Source organism: Centroberyx affinis, unplaced genomic scaffold, assembly GCF_046629955.1.
Source record: "Centroberyx affinis isolate AG114_WGS23_722 - 3 ecotype Tasmania unplaced genomic scaffold, CSIRO-AGI_Caff_v1 ptg000076l_1, whole genome shotgun sequence".
Classification (NCBI taxonomy): Eukaryota; Metazoa; Chordata; class Actinopteri; order Beryciformes; family Berycidae; genus Centroberyx; species Centroberyx affinis.
In genome coordinates, this window is record NW_027278785.1 from 135,001 (window position 1) to 154,304 (window position 19,304).

The 19,304-nt window shown below is 45.4% G+C and overlaps 1 protein-coding gene across 1 annotated transcript in view; it reads right to left on the bottom strand.

Moving 5' to 3' along the window:
- The window catches only part of LOC139645522 (protein jagged-2-like), a 35,432-nt gene extending 17,048 nt beyond the window's left edge, over positions 1-18,384 (bottom strand). Inside the window, exons 1-2 of the mRNA XM_071521258.1 lie at positions 17,624-18,384; positions 12,784-13,122 (exon numbers count right to left, since the gene is read on the bottom strand). Coding sequence (XP_071377359.1) covers positions 12,784-13,122; positions 17,624-17,782 — 498 coding nt within the window. The 5' untranslated portion in view covers positions 17,783-18,384. The remainder of the gene's footprint in view (positions 1-12,783; positions 13,123-17,623) is intronic.
- Between the last annotated feature and the right edge of the window lie 920 nt (positions 18,385-19,304).

Genomic DNA, 19,304 nt, shown 5'->3' on the forward strand with positions numbered 1-19,304 from the left:
GGGCAGGCGGAGTATTAGATTGGTTATGATGTACTGTCCACTACTACAAAATGCACACACAGCATTACCTCACTGTTGGCCAGCTCACAGACCTTTTACCCTTATCATCTTTCCAATCGCCCCCCCCCCCTCTGTCCCTCTCTCCCTCCCTCCTTTACTCCCTCTTTCCTCCCCCTTCCTTCCATCCACTGTGTCAGCCTCTCCCTCTCTCTGCCCACACCCTCTCTGAGCCGCCATGGCAGCAGCAGGTTAAGACCTGTGGGAAGTCCAGAGCCTTTTTTCTCTTGTCTTTTGTTCTCTTTTTCAGTATCTCTGTCTCTCTCTCTGTCTCTGTCTGTCTGTCTCTCTCTCTCTCTCTCTCTCTCTCCCCTGCACACCCTCACCCTCTCACCCACATGTGCACACAGCCAGGTAAATCAGTGAGTCATTCATGCAGGAAGGGTGTATCTGCGGTCAGCCCTGTTTCTGAGGGTCGGGGGCATGTAAGGAAGCCCGGAGGGTCAAATGAGCCGTGGTTACAAATTAAAACCACAACAACCCTCGATAAGAGTCAGATTACGTGGGCGCAAAAAAAAAAGATGGAAGGAATCGCCAAAGCCCTTCCTGAAAATATTTCCAAAGTACACACACACACACGGTCGCCACACTCATATCATAGCAACTTGTTTGCAATCACAAGCACCAAGATGAAAGACGGAGAGGCTGGTTAGCATTAGAGGCCAAGCCAGGCGGAGTTTTTCAGGACAAAACATCAGGCAGGGAGAGGAAAACCAAACAGTAAACAACACAAAGTGGAGGCTGATAAGATCCCAGTCAACAATGAAGTGATATTTTTATCTCGTTCTGACACAAATAACATCATCCTCATATTTGTGCCATTTGTGGAGATAATGGCCAAAGCATGACAGAGCCGGGGGATGACATAATGGGAAAGGTGTGTGTGTGTGTATGAGAGTGTGTGTGTGTGTGTGTGTGTGCATGTGCATGTGCGAGTGAGTGGACTGACTGTTTTAGAGCAGAGGAGATGGAAGATTGGACTGAAAGAAGACAAAACTCCCTCTCTAAATGGTGATAAGAAATATATTGAAGTAAAACTACATTCACTCATCACAATTGAGAATTGATAATGATGGCACTGACATCAAAATGCCAAGAGAGTCTGGACTTCAAAGGGTTAAATAAGTATGAACTGGCACAATTCTGCCTATATTAGTGTACTGTTTCCTAAAGTCATAAGCAAGAGACAAAAGGTTGGCCCAGTTCATCCCCAGTTCCTTGTCCAGTCTTGTATTCATTTTCCACTGAACAGCTGCAAGTTGACTAAACTGTGACTAAACAGGAAAGCACCCTTAGTAAAAGGCTGATTCAGGTGCGATGCTCCAGAAAGCATTTGTAATTTGGGTGGAATTGCTCCATAATAGTTCAAAATCTCCTAAAGCTTTTAAACAGCATAGTAGCCTATTTTAGATCATATAGAAAGTCATTGGTTATAGCATACAGACCCACTGCAGTGATCGTGAGTGGAAACTTTGAGAAATTTTCTTTGAGTTTAGTTGACGTTCCCGGGTGATCAATTAACATTTTTGGTCTCTTCAGCCTACCATATTAAAAACTGAATTATTCAGCGAGCTCTGTGTGAGGGAATACTGCAATAGGCCTTTAAAATGGCACTGTGGCAGGAAGGCGTAGATTGAGCGTTGACACTGAGAATTAATCTTTATATGTGTGTGTTTCAGCAGACGCTGGCAGAAGAGGCTGGGACTGAAGCACATGGGCGTCCAGCTACTGTACACCTGAGTTTCCTGAAGCCTGAAAAAGCTGTTTGATCTTTTTTAGACTGTTGGACTCATTCCTGAAAGGAGGAACATTGTTTCAGCTCTGGTCGTGTGTTTTTGAGCTGCCTTTTTGGATTGTGTAATTATTTAGTGGCAAAATAAATACAAACTGGGTTCAAACCAGGGTTCTCTCTCCAGTATCACTGAATATTGTCTCAAGCACTATTTCCGGTTTTAATACTGACGTAGATTATTTTCAGTATTTCAAATATATTTTCATTGCGTGCAGTATTTTTTCCGGGCCTGTCCAAATCCAAATTTGTACACAAAAGTAATCAAATACATTTGTCAAATGCATGTGAGTCCATTATAAGTGCATACTTGATTTTCCCACATGATTAGACGTTTAAAACACGTCTAAATGGCCATAGCCGTCTAGGCTAAATTAAGTTTAAATGGGGTTGAAAAGTGAAAGTTTATTAGATGTCTATACATAGACAATATTATCCTGGACTATATGAGAGCTACGCATAGATGCAATGTTGAAATTACTTCTTGTGCTCAGATAATTATCTTGTAGGCTAGTCTACAGGACTTGCATATTTTTGGTATTTACAGATGTTTATTCATTGTAATAATGTATTTACTGCTTGGTCTAAAATAGGTCTATACATAGCCGTAATGATCCTGGGCTATATGAGAGCTAAAGCATAGACGCGACGTTGAAATCAAGTCTTTTGCTCAGTGGGATGGAATGCCTAGAATCTCTTCTTGCACAACTTCTCCTCATCTCTTCTGCTCTTATCCTCATCTCATCTCTCCACCTAAATCTCTTCCACTGGACTGCATTGTGGTCTGATTGTTCTCTCAAAAACATCTGAGCCTGATCTCTGTGTGGGTTCAGGCCAGTGACTGCCTCCTATACAGAAACAACACAGTTCCAGTCAGATCTCTCTTGTGTTGCCTGTCATGACCAGCGCTGATAGTCTGGCATGTACAGAGAGTCCAGGGAGATTGGAAATGGGGTTTCCCAAAAACAAAACTACAAAACAAGAATGAAGAATGAGAATGAAGCAATCATAAATCATCCCCCCACAGCGCTGCGAGCTGTCTGGTCGTCTGGCTCTGTCCCTTAGCCTGCAGCCTCACACCAGCCTGACAGGGGTAAAGCTGAGGATTAGAACGGCTAGAGCCGACTATGCTAATTCAAAACACTACACAGACATCTGTGATAGCTTGCCAAATTCTATTAAATGAGGTAAAAAAAGTCAACTTCATTTTCCATCCTCCAAACTCATTCCTGTTGGACCGTTTCTCGGCCTCTGCCACTGCTCCACTTCTCACTCTCTCTCTCCTCCAGTTCTCCAGCCCGACCCCTTACTCTCTATCGCACCCTTTCCCAACTCGTGCCCCTCTCTCTCCCCCCCTGCCATCCCTCCCCCCCTCTATCTCTCTCTCAGACATGGGCAGGGTAGGATATCCCGACAAAGCCAGGCTGTACAAACACAGCTCTACGACAGGAAGAACTCCCAGCCCTGAGAGAGGAATTTCCCCTCAGAGCTCACACACCAATACATACTTAGACACACACACACACACACACACACACGCACACAGACATACACACATGCAGACTGCACACACACCTAGTGTACAGGCCCATGCACATACACACAATCACACAATTCGAACACACACATACAGAATTACACAATTGGCCAATCTTTTTTTCCCCCTTTGGTCCCTCTCACTCAGCCCTGATAAACTTTGTGGCCCTGATGTGGTAGAGATTGTAGGCAATGAGTACGATGTGTAAATCGTGTGTGTGTGTGTGTGTGTTTCTCAAAGACACACTGCTTATCATTTTAGACAACAGGATTCAATGGTATTTGCTTCAGTTATTCAGCGATAGATAGTATCCAAAGGTTAGGAACCCTGATACATAAACGAATGTCTGGTCACACATTGTGCTCGTTTCACACGTCCATCCTCAGAAACATGAAGGACATCCACACGCAAAATATTCATACACTCAGTCTGCACAATAACAATATTGTATGCAGACACACACGGGCAACTAATTAACAACTACACATGTGCTGTGCATATGATAGAGAAAATTAAACTGGCAGCAAACGTTTCCTACAACTTTTAATATTCATATTCTGCAGCTGAGCCATTACTGCCTTCATACGGATGGCAACCTTCACCTAAGTATCAGTAAGCTAACATAATTATAGACTCTCCCTCTCTCTCACACATGTACACACACACACACCTCACATACACACACAAACACACAAACATGCAAACCGTTGTCATGACAGCGGCTGTGCCTAAGCTGGATAGGAAGGCTGACACCTCACCTGCACTACAAATTAGTAGTGGAGGTAACCACAGTAACAACGCTATTACTATGCCAGCGGCAAAGCTCCGGCCATACATCAAGTTACAACAGGTGCAATAATACGGCTAAATCAAAACCTATGTATACCGGCACTAACTGATCAGTTTCATGTTATTGTAATGAGAGAATGAGGAAGATTGTAGAACACAGCCTGCAGTGAAAAGCTAAAAGGACGCCGCTCTTCAGATAAGACTCCACTCGACTGAAGAAAATAAAATGTTAAAGGGCAGAGGCTCCCTAAAGGCCCACAACAACTCAAGGAAGCCTCATATCAGCGTGATTATTGTGTTATTGACTGATTCTGGCTTACAATAGCAAAGAAAAAATCAATTTCTTCGAACCAAGGAGTGGCAAGACAGAGCGAGAGAGAGAGAGAGAGAGAGAGAGAGAGAGCAGCATTACAGTGGCTATTTTGTGAATTTCAAAAGTCTCTATGGATGTAAGCCGCTGTGTGTCATCTCTCTGCCCTCAGGCCGACACACACACACACACACACACACACACACACACACACACACACACACACACACACTGCAAGAGAGGTGGAATTAGACCCCCTGTGTGCACCCGTCCACCCCACCCTGCCGCCATGACCCCGGCCCTTTAATTACCTCTCTCTGTTCTCACATTCTCTCCATCTCTTTGTTTTTCTTTCATTCTGGACATGATTAGCATCAGACTTTATCTCCCCACTCCTCCCTCGCTCATTTTCCATCTACTGCCCCCCCCCCCCGACCCATCTCTACCTTGTCATCTTCCCTCGTCAGCTCTCCCTCTTTCTCCATTTATCCCCAAACACTCTCTCTCTCTCTTTCTCTCTCTCTCTTTCTCTCTCTCTCTCTCTACATCCTGTCCTCTCCCTCGCTGTCTGTCTGGCAGTCACATTCTTCTCTGGGTTAATTGGCTTAAACAAAACTATGTGATTCCAGGCTACTTCAAACGCTCGGGAACAACAGAGGCCTCTTGACATGTTATGCCCCCCCCTCCCCCTCCTCCCCCCTGTCCTGTCCTCCATCACATCCCCCTTTACCCCCCCTTTACCCCCCCCCCCCCCCCTTATGACTCCCTCAACAGCGTGAGTAAGCCATCATGACACACACACACACACCCTCTCCTCCTGTGTACATCTAACCCCCCCCACCCCACTGTACCACCTGCGCCCCACGCTGAGTTCATCCACTCCCCCCCCCACCACCACCTCCACCATCCCCCCTCCCACCATCCACAACTCTCTCACTCTCACTCCTTTTCCTTCAGTCAGTCTCTCCTCAACAGTCTGTAAGATCAACTTCACCCTTTTGACCATTAATCTTGACTATGTCTACCCCCCCCCCCCTCCCGTTGTAGACAAACTGCCCCCCCACCACCACCTCGACCCCCTCACCCCCTCCAACCCCTCCAACCCCCCTGACTTCCCAGCTTCCGCAGGAAATTACCTTGTCTAGCCACTGGCCGATAAACATTCACGGCTGTGTTTCCAGCAAGAGGCATTACGAGCGTGAAAATAGAATTGGTAACGGGTCTGGGAGTATTTGTGTGTGTGCATAGAATAGTGTGTGTGTGTGTGTGTGTGTATTCTTGTATTTCTGTGGTCATGAGAAACAAATGTCCTCACAAGCATAGAAAGATGAGGAAAACTTTGCTGGCCCTTACTTCTTTCAGGGGCGATTTCAGGGTTATTTTAGGATTAGATAGCTATCTTACTAATATATCTTACTAATAACTATCCAACTCTATTGTCAAAATGTGACTTTATTGTTTGTGTCAATTACAGGGTCAATTCCTTGGTCGCCAATAGAGTTCAATAAGAGCCATAAATAACTTTATGCCCCTTTAAAGTTAGGCATGTAGTGGAGAGGGTAAAGACAAGGATTAGCGGTTGGGGAGTGCATGGAATCAATGAAGGCCCTCACAAGTATAGTAATACAAATGTGTGTGTGTGTGGTGTGTATGTGGGGAGAGAGAGAGAGAAAGAGAGAAAGAGACTAATACAGAGTGAGTCTGTGATTGGTGGATGGCCTTTCAAATGCTCTACAGTTTCTAATTTCTATGTAAACAGGATTGAAGGTTGTGGAGAGAAACATGGCCTCCTAAAATAGACAGACAGCAATCATAACAATCTCATACAGAGAGACAGATAGATGGATAGATGGATAGATGGATAGACAGATAGATGGATAGATAGCACAGAAAGAGAATGAGCGATTACCATAAAACTGATGAAAAGGCTTTTCAGTGGACTGATGTGACAGGTGGAGTAAAGTTTGAATCCTGACCAGAACACCAGACAGACAGAATGAGAGCCGGGGATTATCATGTGATAATGAGACACGTACATGTAGTTAGACATATAGGGATGATGTACAGCTTAGGGGGCTGAATAGGAACGAAGAGGCGGAATGGGACGTGGCTGAAATCGTAGCGAGGAGCACACTGGTGAGAATCGGCCAGACTTTTCCACAGTGTCATCACGCTACTCGCTTGAGCTTCAGGAATAGGAACAACCGCAAGGAGAAGCGAGGGGATATTTATGACAACCATACTATAACGCCGCCTGCTCTGTGTAATCCGCAGGGACGCGACGTGGCTGAACATCACCAGAGGGCAACGACACCGAGAACAAAGGGTTTACAACGAGGGATTCGGAGGACTGGGATGGGCGGAGAGAGAGAGAGAGAGAGAGGGGGAGAAAGTGTGTGTGGGAGAGAGAGATGACGGCTGAGTGACTTTGGAGGCGGCGGCAAAGGGGGAGCGGGGGGTGGGTGGGTGGGGGGGGGGGTTAAGCAGAGAAAAGAAGACAGAGAGAGAGAGAGAAAAAGGGAAAGGTAAGGATGGGAGGAGGGCAGCTGTAGAGTGAGAGAGACGGGAGCTGGATCAATGGCGCTGAAGGAAAGGTAACTATTTGCTGTAATTACGCCAGTGCAACCACTTCAAATGATGCGTACCTGCGAGCTTAGGGACACACCGTATACCGCTCAATGACACACAATGACATTACAGACACACAGACACACGGCAACGTCACAGCGATCATGTAAATCTGGGTTCCTCTGCCTCTTTTCACTTCTAATAAAGAGACTCCTATTCTCAATCCAATTTGCACACAAATGAAATCATTAAAACACGCCTCCCTTGAGACGTTTACCCCGGGGTTATTAACTTATCTCTAAAAAACACAAGCTCAAAATCCTGATGGAATTAAACATCTTTGTGTGTTTTATGTGTGTGTGTGTGTGTGTGTGCGTGCGTGTGTGTGTAGCATGGTGAATTCATGTACAGTATCTGTGTGTTTGAGTGTGCCGATTGGGGATGAAATGAAAAGGTTACAAGGAGAAGTGTGTGTGTGTGTGTGTGTGTGTGTGTACGCACAGTGCACACATCAGTATCAGCACACACGCAGGTATGCGTGGGTGTGTAGAGAGAGTCAATTAGGGGACAAAAGAGAGGAGAGCACAAACGGTTGGAGGAGAAAGAGTGAAAGAGAGATTCAGGAGAGAAAGAAAGCTCTAACTGTGCTCTCTGTCTGCTGCTCTCCTCCCGTTTCCCTCCAGCCACTTCCCCAGCTTGGCTCCCACACAGCAGGAATGCACAGGTTGCCCCGCTGTGTGTGTGTGTATACGTATGTGTGTGTGTATCCTATATAATGGTATGGAGAGTCTCTGCTATTCAGCTCGATTCTGATTTTCTACACCATTCATGACGAAACACAAAGATGACAGAGTGACAGTAAGAAGGTTGCTGGTAAGAAGACTCGGCCCACAGTAGATACACCTGAACATATTTGCATGATGGCCTCGCTTTGCATGTTGAACTCAATTCTCTCTAGGATGAGAAGAAGCCGCCCAAAGATTTGCCTGAAAAGAATTCCACTGATGAGGAAGGTCTTTGTTAACTCAGAAGCGGGGTTGGGTAGGTTACTTTAAAACATGTATTCTGTTACAGTTTTAAAGTAACCCACAGTGTTTGCAAGCAGTTTACTTACAAACACATTTTCTTCTGTGTTACATTTTATAAAGACGTAGAACACTTGCCACTATTTAAATGGTTCCTCACTTTCACTTTAAAAGTATTCCCGGAAAAAAATCCTATCATTTTTCACATAATAGGTTTCATCAGAATACACTATATTTTAGGTAACATAATGGAACACAGTTACATTTATTTTGTATTTAGAATACATAATGCCGTTACATCCCAACCCTGCTTAAATGTGATCTATCTCACATTCATTCATGAATGCTACTCAGATTGTTTACATCCAAGTATATAACTATGTAATCTGTGAATTGGGATGTGTAGTATGAGTCTCTAACACTAACATATTTGGAGAGTCGTGGGCATTAACACACCCCACCTCTGACTTCTCTATCTACTTACAAGACAGGCTAACAGTCCTCTAATTGGCCTATGAATAATTAACAGCAGAAAGACATGAGAGATATCTGTTGGCTGTATTTATCTTCTCCACACTCTGAGTCCTCTCTATGAGTTGGCACATAGCTCTGTTCGTTATAACACATGATATACTCCTCATATCTATGCAAACAGCTCAAAATACATGATACATTCCCCGGAATGGAAACAAGCGGAAGCTGAAAATGTCAAAAGTTTGGACACACCTGATTGAATGCAATGTTTTTCATTCTCTTAAAGCCATTTTGAACTAAAGGCTTATGCTTCAATGCTTGAAATTTGTGTCTCAGACAAATATAAACAGTGAAGTTGATGCCTATGTATGAATTTCTTTCCAAAGCCTTTGCCTCTCCATTAAGGCAAAGGGCGGCTACTTTAAAGAATCTAAAATATAAGATAGTTTTGATTTGTGTGACACTTTTTTGGTCACTGCATGATTCCATTTGTGTTATTTCATAGTTTTGATGTTTTTACAATTCTAAAATGTGAACAATAGTAAAAAGAAAGAAAAATGTGTGTGTCCAAACCTTGTGACTGGTAGTGTACAGTATGTGCACAGCAAGCACACATGCACACACATGCACACTCATATGTGCACACACACGCATACACACACACACAGCTGAATGCGAGTCCAACCCACCCAGTGACAGCCAGCTATGGCCCCTGGCGGTGAACCAGACCGAGGATAAGAGTGAGGGGCCTGACACTTCAGCTGAGGATTATGAGCAGCGTACTGAAGATCAAGAGGTGGGGTCCTGACTCCGTTCACTTCACTTTAACAGTATTTCTATAGCACCTATCATACAGTCATTTGTCACAGGATCTTTTTAACAAAAGACCATTCTTAGATAAAGCAGTCCTGAGCGACAAAGGGCAGGGAAATGTCAGCTTCAGTTCTCACAATGCAAGGCAAGGGTTGGTCTCCCATCGGATCCAAACATCCTACAAATTACAATCACATGTATTGAGGAACAAGCATGAAGAGAGCACATCTATCTCTCTATATGTCTATTGTCTCTATATAATCGCCACCTGGTCATTTATTTTGCGATGTGAACTGTAATCCCCTTACTTTTTTATTTCTACCAATTCATTTATACCCTGATTGGTTCAATCATCCCAGTTCTGTCAGATAAACATCACGAACAAACACAGCGCTCTCTTGGCCGCTCTCAATATTTTCCGTCTTCATGCAAACAGATATAACAGTGAAAACACCACGAGAGAGGGATTTAAGAAATGACCTCACAGTTTTGAAGTCTTTGAACTTTTCCCATATCCGCAGAGGCGCCTAAGCTAAAACATCCCAGACCGCGGTGTGACTGTGATTCCAAAGCTGGACTCAAAATGAAAAGCCACGTCCCTCAGCCTATCTGCAGGATTACTGATGAACAGGAGGCAGAGGCAGATCTGGTTTTAACATCTGAAAAGAGACAGGTCAAATAACGGACAAGTGTTTTTACACAGTCCTATGTCACTTTTGGTTTGATATGAGTTAATGGCTCAGATGATTTTTGATGATATTAGACAGATGACATTAGGAAACCATTTTGTGGTGATTCATCACTGCCATAAGTGTCCAAAATATTTAAAATATATCTTGCCTTTTGATACGCATATCACATCAGTTATCACTTTTTTGCTGTAAAGTTCGTCAATTGAACCTTAATACAGTCTCTGAGAGTGTGCTGAGGGCGATCTGAGGTTTGGTCCTGTCACAAATGTTCCTATCAAGGCTAAATACAGGACCCACATGTCAAAAAAACCACTGGTATTGAATTCATATTTCCAATAACTGCCTGGCAAAAAGTGAGCCATTGCCACATGACCATACAGCAGCCAGAGCAATCACTACACAGGCATACAACAGCTAACACAGACAAATAGTTATCTTGATGACATATACATAAATGATACACAACACAAAGACATGAACTTATGCATGTACTTGTGCACATACATAAACATGCACATACTGCATAGAAACAGACACAGATGAATATTCATGCACACATTTCCCTGAAGAGATTAATGGGAGAGAGAAGGAAAGAGTGAGCGAGTGAGAGAGGGCAGGAGACAGAAAGAGCTCACCTTTCCTCATAATGACTCTGCTCACCTGTTCATCCCTTCACCTGGGGCAGGGGGATCAGAATACTACCTGAGCCTCCCCTCCGCCTCCCCCCATCGCCTCCCCCCCTCCCTCCCAGAGATGGCCAGATAATGTGAGTCTTTCAGCTGTGCTTCCCTCCATAGAAATGCATTGAGGCTGTGGCTGTGTGTCCCAGCGCTCCCCCCTGCAGCCCGGCCCGCCCCGTGGCCCGGCCCTGAAACTGATCCAGCTAGGCTTTCTGACCGAGAATTTTCTCACACTCGTACCTGCCACTCACACACCTCCCCAGCGAGGACCCAAAAACAATTGAAAGTGTGACACACTCACACACACATACACACACACACGCACATGTACACAAAGCAAGCCGTACACAGATAAGAGAAGATAATTGGCTCTGGGACGTGGAGTCTCACATGTAAATGGGCCGATACTAATCAAAAAGAAGAAACCAAACCTAACTGTGTGTAACATTCTTGTGTGCGTGTGTGCATGCATGCGTGCAAGCATTTGTGTGTGTGTGTGTGCACGGGCCAGTGTGTCTGTGTGGATACATTAGAGGTGTGTGCGTTACCCTCTGTGTGTATATGTGTGCAAACTGGCACACAGACAAAGGGCTAGCGACCAGACTTCGTTCCCGACCGTTCTAAAACTTCACCTGGCTTTGTGCAATATTGGAAACATTATTGCTACACAATATGATTAGAATTACAATTACATACGGCCTTCTCCTGCCATTTCGGTAATACTTTCATTATGAGCAACAAGTCATCCGTGCTGAGAGAGGTCACAAAGTCTCTCAGGCAATAACACCATAAGGACTGCAGCAGAATTCCTCTCATCGAAACAGCAAAACTAAGAAACAAACAAAACCCCTCCAATCTCTGGAAACATTGCGGCTCACTCCTCCGTGTCCCTGCCAAGTCATTTTAAAGGGATTCTGCTCTCTCTGGCTCTAGCTAGATTAATAAACAAGCATTAATAGCTGAAAAAAAAAAAATCCAGGAAAAAGATGGCTAATGGGTGACGATGGAGGGATGGACTGAAGCATTGAGAAAATGTGAAAGTGAAATGTGAGAGTGATGGAAGGAAGTGAGAGCGTTGCCAGTGGAGAATATTAGCATCCCTCATTGCTATCAGCTGAAAGCTTTTCACATTCCTGCCCATGGCCGTCCCCCACCCGCTGCGAGGATCTCAGGGCTCAAAGGCAGACAAATAAAACAACATATTTGTGAACAGATATAATCCATTATGAGCCAGAGCTAACAAACCCTGCTCTGTTCGGTGAAGGCCTCAAGGCTCCGCCGTACAGCTGAAGAACTCCCTCATCCCCTCTTACTCATATTTGTTGTTTCATGTCCCTTTCTTCCTGCACTGTTGGGGCGATGCGGGGAAGGGGAGGAAAGAGAAAAAGAGAGAGCGAGAGAGAGAGAGAGGGAGCTGGAGTAAGAAAAGAGAAAGGTGGACTGGATTAATCGATAGCTCTATCTTGGCCAGACTGGCCTACTGTTGAGCTAATGTGCGATTAATCGGTCGGCTCTTTAATGAAGACACAAGTCGCAGCAGCCAGCGGCTTGATGTCTGATAGAGACACAGATTGTTCGATACGCTCCGAAAAAAGATGAAAAGACCCACAGTGCTTAGAGAAGAGCAGAAAGGACAGAACGTTTTGGGGGAGGAAGCGGGACACAGAGGACAGAGAGTTGCAGCGGAGGGAAGCAAGAGTTCAACGAAGAGATCAAGGAATGAAAGGCCTTACTGTATATGTGAAATATGGTCAAAGACAACATTGTAAATTACATATAAATATGATTTTCTACAATGTTGTGGAGCCATATTTCATATTTTATTACAGAAATCTAACAGTGCATCCAGTGCAACCTTTTACACACCAGCACAGAAAGAAAGGAAAGGTGTATATAATGTAAAAGCATGTGAAGTCTGCCTCAAAGAGATATTGCCATCATTGCTATTCCAGTCTAGTCTCAGTTTGAGTGTATTGTTGTACTTGAAGCTTAGCCTGTTCCCCTGGTAACCATAGGCCTACTGATAACTAGCTCTGCTCCCATACTCACTGGCCAGGCGTATTTGAAGGGAATGACAATGTGTCCATTACTCCCATCCCCTCCTCCTCCTCCTCCTCCTCCTCCATCGTGACCTCGGTGGCGGAGCGACTGGGAGTTTCCACCCAGGACCCCCGTGCTGCCTGTCCCAAACGTGCAGGCTCCGGTCGGGACGACCCGGGCCTGGTACTCCTTGAGGCAGGCTCGGAAGAAGGTGTCACACGTGTCCCTGAGAGAGCAGCCCTTCCCCTCGCTGGCCTGGAGGTCGCAGCAGTCTCCGGTCTGCAGCAGTCCGTCTGGGTTCTGGAAGTGACGGATCTGCAGCTCGAACATCCCCACCGCGCACACAGCCTGGGTCCACGGAGGGCAACGAGTGGGAGGAGAGAGAGAAAGAGAGAGAGCGGCATTAACGTACTATCTATCACACAAACAAGCACGGTGCATGGAAAGAAAAGCAATTAAAGTATACAGAGTTTCCCTGGTGTGTATTGATGCAAAAACACCAAGAGCCAACAAAGAGTTTTAGAGTTTTAGAGTAAATGTCTGCTGCTGTTTTACTTAAATCTATATGCACTTTAAATTGTCTGTGTCCTCTTATGTGCATGTGTATGTATGTATGTTTTTATGTATGATGACATGTATGTTTTATTCTATTATACATGCATTGCTCTTACTTTGGCTTTGTGAAGCACACTGTGTTGCTTTTTGCATGAAATGTGCTATACAAATAAAAATTTGACTCGACTTGACTTGACAAATCAAACATGAAGCCCCAAACACACAGCATCAAGACAGCAAGAGCACAGATCCACCAGATGCTATTTTTTTTTTTCCATGCGTGTGTCTTTCCCTCATTGTTTACAGTGAAAAGGAGGCATTGTGCAACCAATGCATCATGAAGCACAGTGAGCGAGTTTCAGGAATAGCCCGTGTCTGGGAGCTTCCTGTGGTCACATTCAGAAAACTAAACTAAACTAAAAATCATTTTTGTCTCCGAAAAATGTATCCGGTGGTTCCGCACTTCAAGATTACGCTTTTGTGCCACTTTACAAAGAAGCTGCCATTTTACAGGAGAAGGGCAATATTCTGCTAGAGCCTCCAGACATATTGGTGTTTCTGAAAAAGAATTTCATTCATAAAGTGATAATGAAGAGAATGAATACACCTGCTTCAAGAGTGGAGTGTCGTATTTCAGGTGCTGTGCTCTCTAGTTCTGGGAAATCTGCGGCCGCACGTCTCCTCTGTATCGTCTGTTAGGTTTTATCAGCGCTACGAGACAACAGCCCTCCGACAGATAGCGAGAGAGAAAGAAAGGAGGAGATAACATTGATTCCCACAACTCTCTCTCTCTCTCTCTGCCAACAGAGGAAAAAATCGAACTCCTCCATCCAAACAGACAGATACACCCCCGATCCCGCCACACAATCCTCTATCTACCTGTTTATCTCCCCATCTGTCTCAATCTTCCCCTCCCTCTTATTTACCTCCCTTCCTCCCTTTGTCTCGGTCTCTGTTCCCTGTCATGCACTTCTTTCACCTTTGTATCCCACTCCTCTTTCATTCTTTCTTTCTTTCTTTCTCTCTTTCTTTATTTCTTTCTTTCTCTTTCTTTCTTCCTCCCTCTGTGTCAGTACCACTCCCTTCTTTTTTTCTCGCCCTCTCCTCCCGGGGGACGGCGACACTGGGAACCTGGCCACAGTCTTTTTTTTTTTTTTTTCCTCCTCCTCCCTTCTTTCTCTATCTGGGAACAAGCTGTAACTCCTGCCATCTCTCTTTCTCTCGGCATCAGCTCTCCTCTGCATTGTTGCCATTCTCCTTTTCATCTGTCTCTCTTTCTTTCTTTCTGTCCTCCCTCCCAGAGCATGTGTAAAGATGGGGGGGTACACACACACACACACACACACACAATCACTCACACACACACTCTGCTAGAGTTAACAAGACCCCCTGAGAGTCTCAAAGAGCACCAGGGTCAGGTGTGTGTGTGTGTGCTCCTGTCTGTTTGCAATGTCACTGTAGCGGTGGAACAATGACTGTAGCTTCTTCCAACAACTGGAAACACAAAAATATCTCAGTTTGATGCAAGACTAAAATCTCTAAAATTACAGTGGATCATGGGAAATTAAACCAAAACATCAACAGAAATCGCCACAAGCAACAAGCTCTCACGGTCAACATGTGTACCGCCGAGCCAGAACCAGGATCTCAGGCGGCCCGTTGTGTGTGTGGTTGTGTGCCCCTGTCCCCGAGCTAGGAGGGGGGGTTGGAGGTGAGGGGTGGGGTGGGGGGGTGGAGGGGGGCTAAACTCCTCTACATCAAAAGGCTTGTGGAGATACAGTGCCACTCATCACTCTACATCCTCCTTTCTTCCTCTCCTCCTCCCCCTCTCTCAGCCATTCCGGGCATACCAGCGTTTCAGCGCTCAATCTGACCGGCTGCTCAGAGAAAAAGAGAAAAACGGATCTCAGCCTCTGGGTTTGGACCGTCTCTGCAGGAGAGCCTCGGGTCACTAAAGTCTCATTACACCCAAACACAGGGTAGGTTACAGCCAATCCCCCCTCGATCTAAAGACATTCACGGGTCAGTACCCGGGCTCCATTTAAACTATGTTAAATAGTTAGGTTACACTGACTAACTGTTATAAACGATTACCCCTGTTTGGACAAGAGAGCAGGGTGAATGCCAAGTCACTTGCAATTGATTCAATTCAGGCAATGGATTTTCTTCAGTATTATAAAACTGGAATTATTTTGCCATAGAGAGGTTCTTATATCCAATTACGATTACAGAGAATGAATGCTCTTTCATTATTCTGATAAATTACAGTTTCAATTCAGCTTTTAAATTGAGGGAACTGAAAGTGAATTGAGTCTAACTCTGTGCAAGACACAGCTGAAAATCACATGTTGTAACGGTGTGGTGTGACAATGCGGTATTACGCCCCACACTGCAGAGCAGCCTCAAGAACAATGATGTCCAACAACAGATAACCGACAAGCAGCCTCACATATGAACTGTTACATTTTACATAGGTTTGGGTATCTCCTTAATTGCCACTGATAAGGAAGGTCTCCTGTCTTCTGCATTATAAATGGTCAACAGCGGAGGATCCAGACGTGCGTGTGTGTGTTTCACACTGCAGTGCAGTCAGAGAATGGAGGGAGTGTAGCGTGTTGTTCTTCAGCTGTGAGGCAGAGGGGTTGCAGAGGTGCAGGGAGAGACATGTGGAGCTGTCCGAACATTCACACGCCCCACAGTTACTCGGCTCTGCCCCCTGGCTCCACACACACCCAAGTCACACACGTAGGCTCTGTGCTCCCTGTGCAGAAAACATGCTTGCACCGCACCATGCACACACACCCGCACACACACCCACACACACACACACCCTCCGCTTGAGAACATCTGGGCCTTACTGCTGTTAGGATCCTGTCACACAACTACAGGCATCCTGATCAGGCTGCTGCCCTCTGTGCCTGATAGCGCGCAGGAAAAAAAGAAAACATATTTGGTCGCCCAATTTTCTCTCCATGATTCAAAACATCAATGAAGAAAAAAAATGCACCAGTGGGTGCTCACAAAAATGGAGGTGCTCTTTTGTTGGGGAAAAAAAATAACACATGCATATTCAAGAAAAATACCAAGGCAACTCTTCCTTGTGATAAATTATTAAAAAGCCTTGATTCACTGGCTAGTCCATTTTGGGACTGTTAAAAAGCCAACATGTTTCGGCTAACACACCTTCATCAGGGAAAGGTGATGTTGCAATGTGGGCTTTCCATGCTGCTTATATTTTGCAAAATGCTTTTGGTTGGGATGCTGCATCAGAAGCATCTGTCAAAATCAAAGTTATCATCGTATTTGCTGTTATCTGTAGAGCTTTAACACACAAGAGGGAGGCTGAATTCAGATGTAAGGTGTGAAAATAGTCAGCAAGAGCCTGACAATGAGAGATCATGTGAAATAGACAAACAATGCAGCAGTAAGTTAGGTATAGGCAAACATGCTCACTAAGATGGAGATGCAGAGAAATCCAGATGCAAACACACCTTTACCATTAACCGGTGTGTAAACAACAATAGATGCTGAACAGTGGGTGGGAGGAGAAAATGAAAGTCTTCCCTCTTATTCTCCATCATCACACTGGTGGCATCATTGTCCCTCAAAGGGATTTATTCACCATTTTAGTCCCAAAAATGAAGCCTATGCAGCAGCTGTAGGCTGCCATTACCCTTGACTTGTGGGTTAGCCATGAATGATGACATAAAATAACATTTCCTCTTTATAGTCTCTATAACAAAGCACTTAAATCACAGTTTAAGTGGCACGTAATTCTAATGTTAAATAGTAAGAGGATTTGTTTTCTCCTTTGCAAGCATGGAACAACAAGCGCATCCCCAAAGAAAAAAATCACTTTAATAATCCTATAATTTTCCTATAGGGACTTAAAGTGTATCTGCGGTACTCAACGGTGAGTTTATAGTGACCTTATGCTTCTTTGTATTATTTTCTATATTTTCTATGATAGCATTAATATTCCTTTAATATTCCTATGGGTCATTATATTTTTGCTGAGATATTTGTATCCTATCTTTCTGAAAATGTATCATAGGATTAGTACAGTTCTTCATTGTAGGGGATATTACACGCAAGAGGGCTGAAACAACAGGTGGGCACAGCGCCATGGGAGCAGGGACAGGGAATGAGGGCAATACAAGAAGGGAAGGGACAGCGTGGACTCCATTATCGACTGTTTTCACGCAGCTGCGATAAGAAATAGGCTAAACCACAGTTAAAAGTCAGCCGCGGGGTTTTAAGAGCCGCCCAAAATAGCACTTAATCGGTGGCTTACCTGCGGATGTATTGTGAGCGCGACGAGAAAAATCACAGTCCGCTGTAGGTGGAGGTGTCCCCGGTGTTGGTCAGTCCTCATGTCTGGCCTCCCGGTGAGCTTTACGCTTCCTTTCCTGGGATCGACCCGAGTTCTCCCGTGCGCTCTTCCCCTCTCCATCCCTGCGTCGGGGGGATTGGCACTGCGCGCTCTGACGGTGTCCCCCCTCCGTCCAGTCCAGGCGGCTCTCCTCCTCTCCGGTCTACAGCCTGCAACTCTTGTAGAGCCAGTTCATCGTGTCCAGTGAAGAGAAACCATAACTACCTCTGCCTCCACTTGGATTTATCCCCCCACCCTGCCCCACCTGATCACCTAGCCCCTTGTCGCGGTGTCCAGGGTGGATTTCCACTGGGAACGACACACTCACCCAAGCATACACACACACACACACACCCTCTCTCTCTCTCTCTCTCTCTCTCCCCCGCACAAACACACACACACGCACCTAAACACACTCCCCTTGCGCGATATTCCTCCCACCACCTGCGTTAAGAGGCTTTAAAGGTCCAATCTGCCGGCTCACTTGACTTGAACTCTCATCCTAATTACCTGACACACTCTCTCTCTCTGCGTCTGTCTGCCTCTCCTCGAGCCTGATCCGCGCACACAAAAATAACAACTATGTCCCTATGAGCAGCGCACCTAGCCTAGAGTTTTTCCAGTTTCGTGATAAATGTATGAAAGCAACAGCCAAAGTCGCCCCTCTCCACCGGAGTGACTGCATTTCACTTTCTTCTCGCCCAACCGGCTGGTCATTGGTCAATCCAATCCGTAGCCCGGTGGCAATAACGTCAGTGTGGGAAACAGTGTGTGTGTGTGTGTGTGTGTGTGAGAGAGAGAGAGAGAGAGAGAGAGAGAGAGAGAGAGAGAGAGAGAGAGAGAGAGAGCGAGCATGGAGGGTGTGTCCCGAGGCAGGGAATATCCGTCTTTTAGCTCTTGTCCGGTTGGTTCCCAGGACGCACCAATGCTCTCACCCCTCTCCCCCCCCCCCCCCCTCTCTCTCTCTCTCTCTCTCTCTCAAAACCAAGACTATTGCCTATCCAAACGAGTTTTTACAAATGTCTCACATTTACGCACGGGATTGTTATGAATGCGTGTCACCTCGCTCAGTTTCCCTGTCCCGTCACCAGTTCAGTTTCAGGCCTCCAGTATCACAGCTCACATCAAAGCTCCGCCGCGCCAATTAAATATCTCTCACGGTTTTGCGGAGGCTCGGGTGGCCTCTCTGAAGAGCAAAGTTTCTATAGGCCTGCAGCGTTGTGCCATAATTAGAAGACCATTATATAGATGAGGAAATGGAATTCATTCACAAACAAGATCCCAATCAGTCCAGTGGGCAAAACAAGGCGCTTAGTCTAGATAGGGAACAAAGAAACAAAACTGGCCCACAATATCAAGTGGTAGATTCACTTGTAAGCGAGGTGTTTAGTTTACAATCTGCTATTTTACTACTGCTACCTACTAAACATTGGCTGGTGCAAAACGCCTGTGCGCGCGCATGGTCAGTGCGCAAATGAAATGACATGCAAGTAATCTAAACCCACCTTCCACCCAGGGCTACTGGCACATTCATGTCTGGGAATATGTGCGTGTCGTGCCCACATTTACGATTAAACCTGTCCAGACAACTACTAGCCTACAT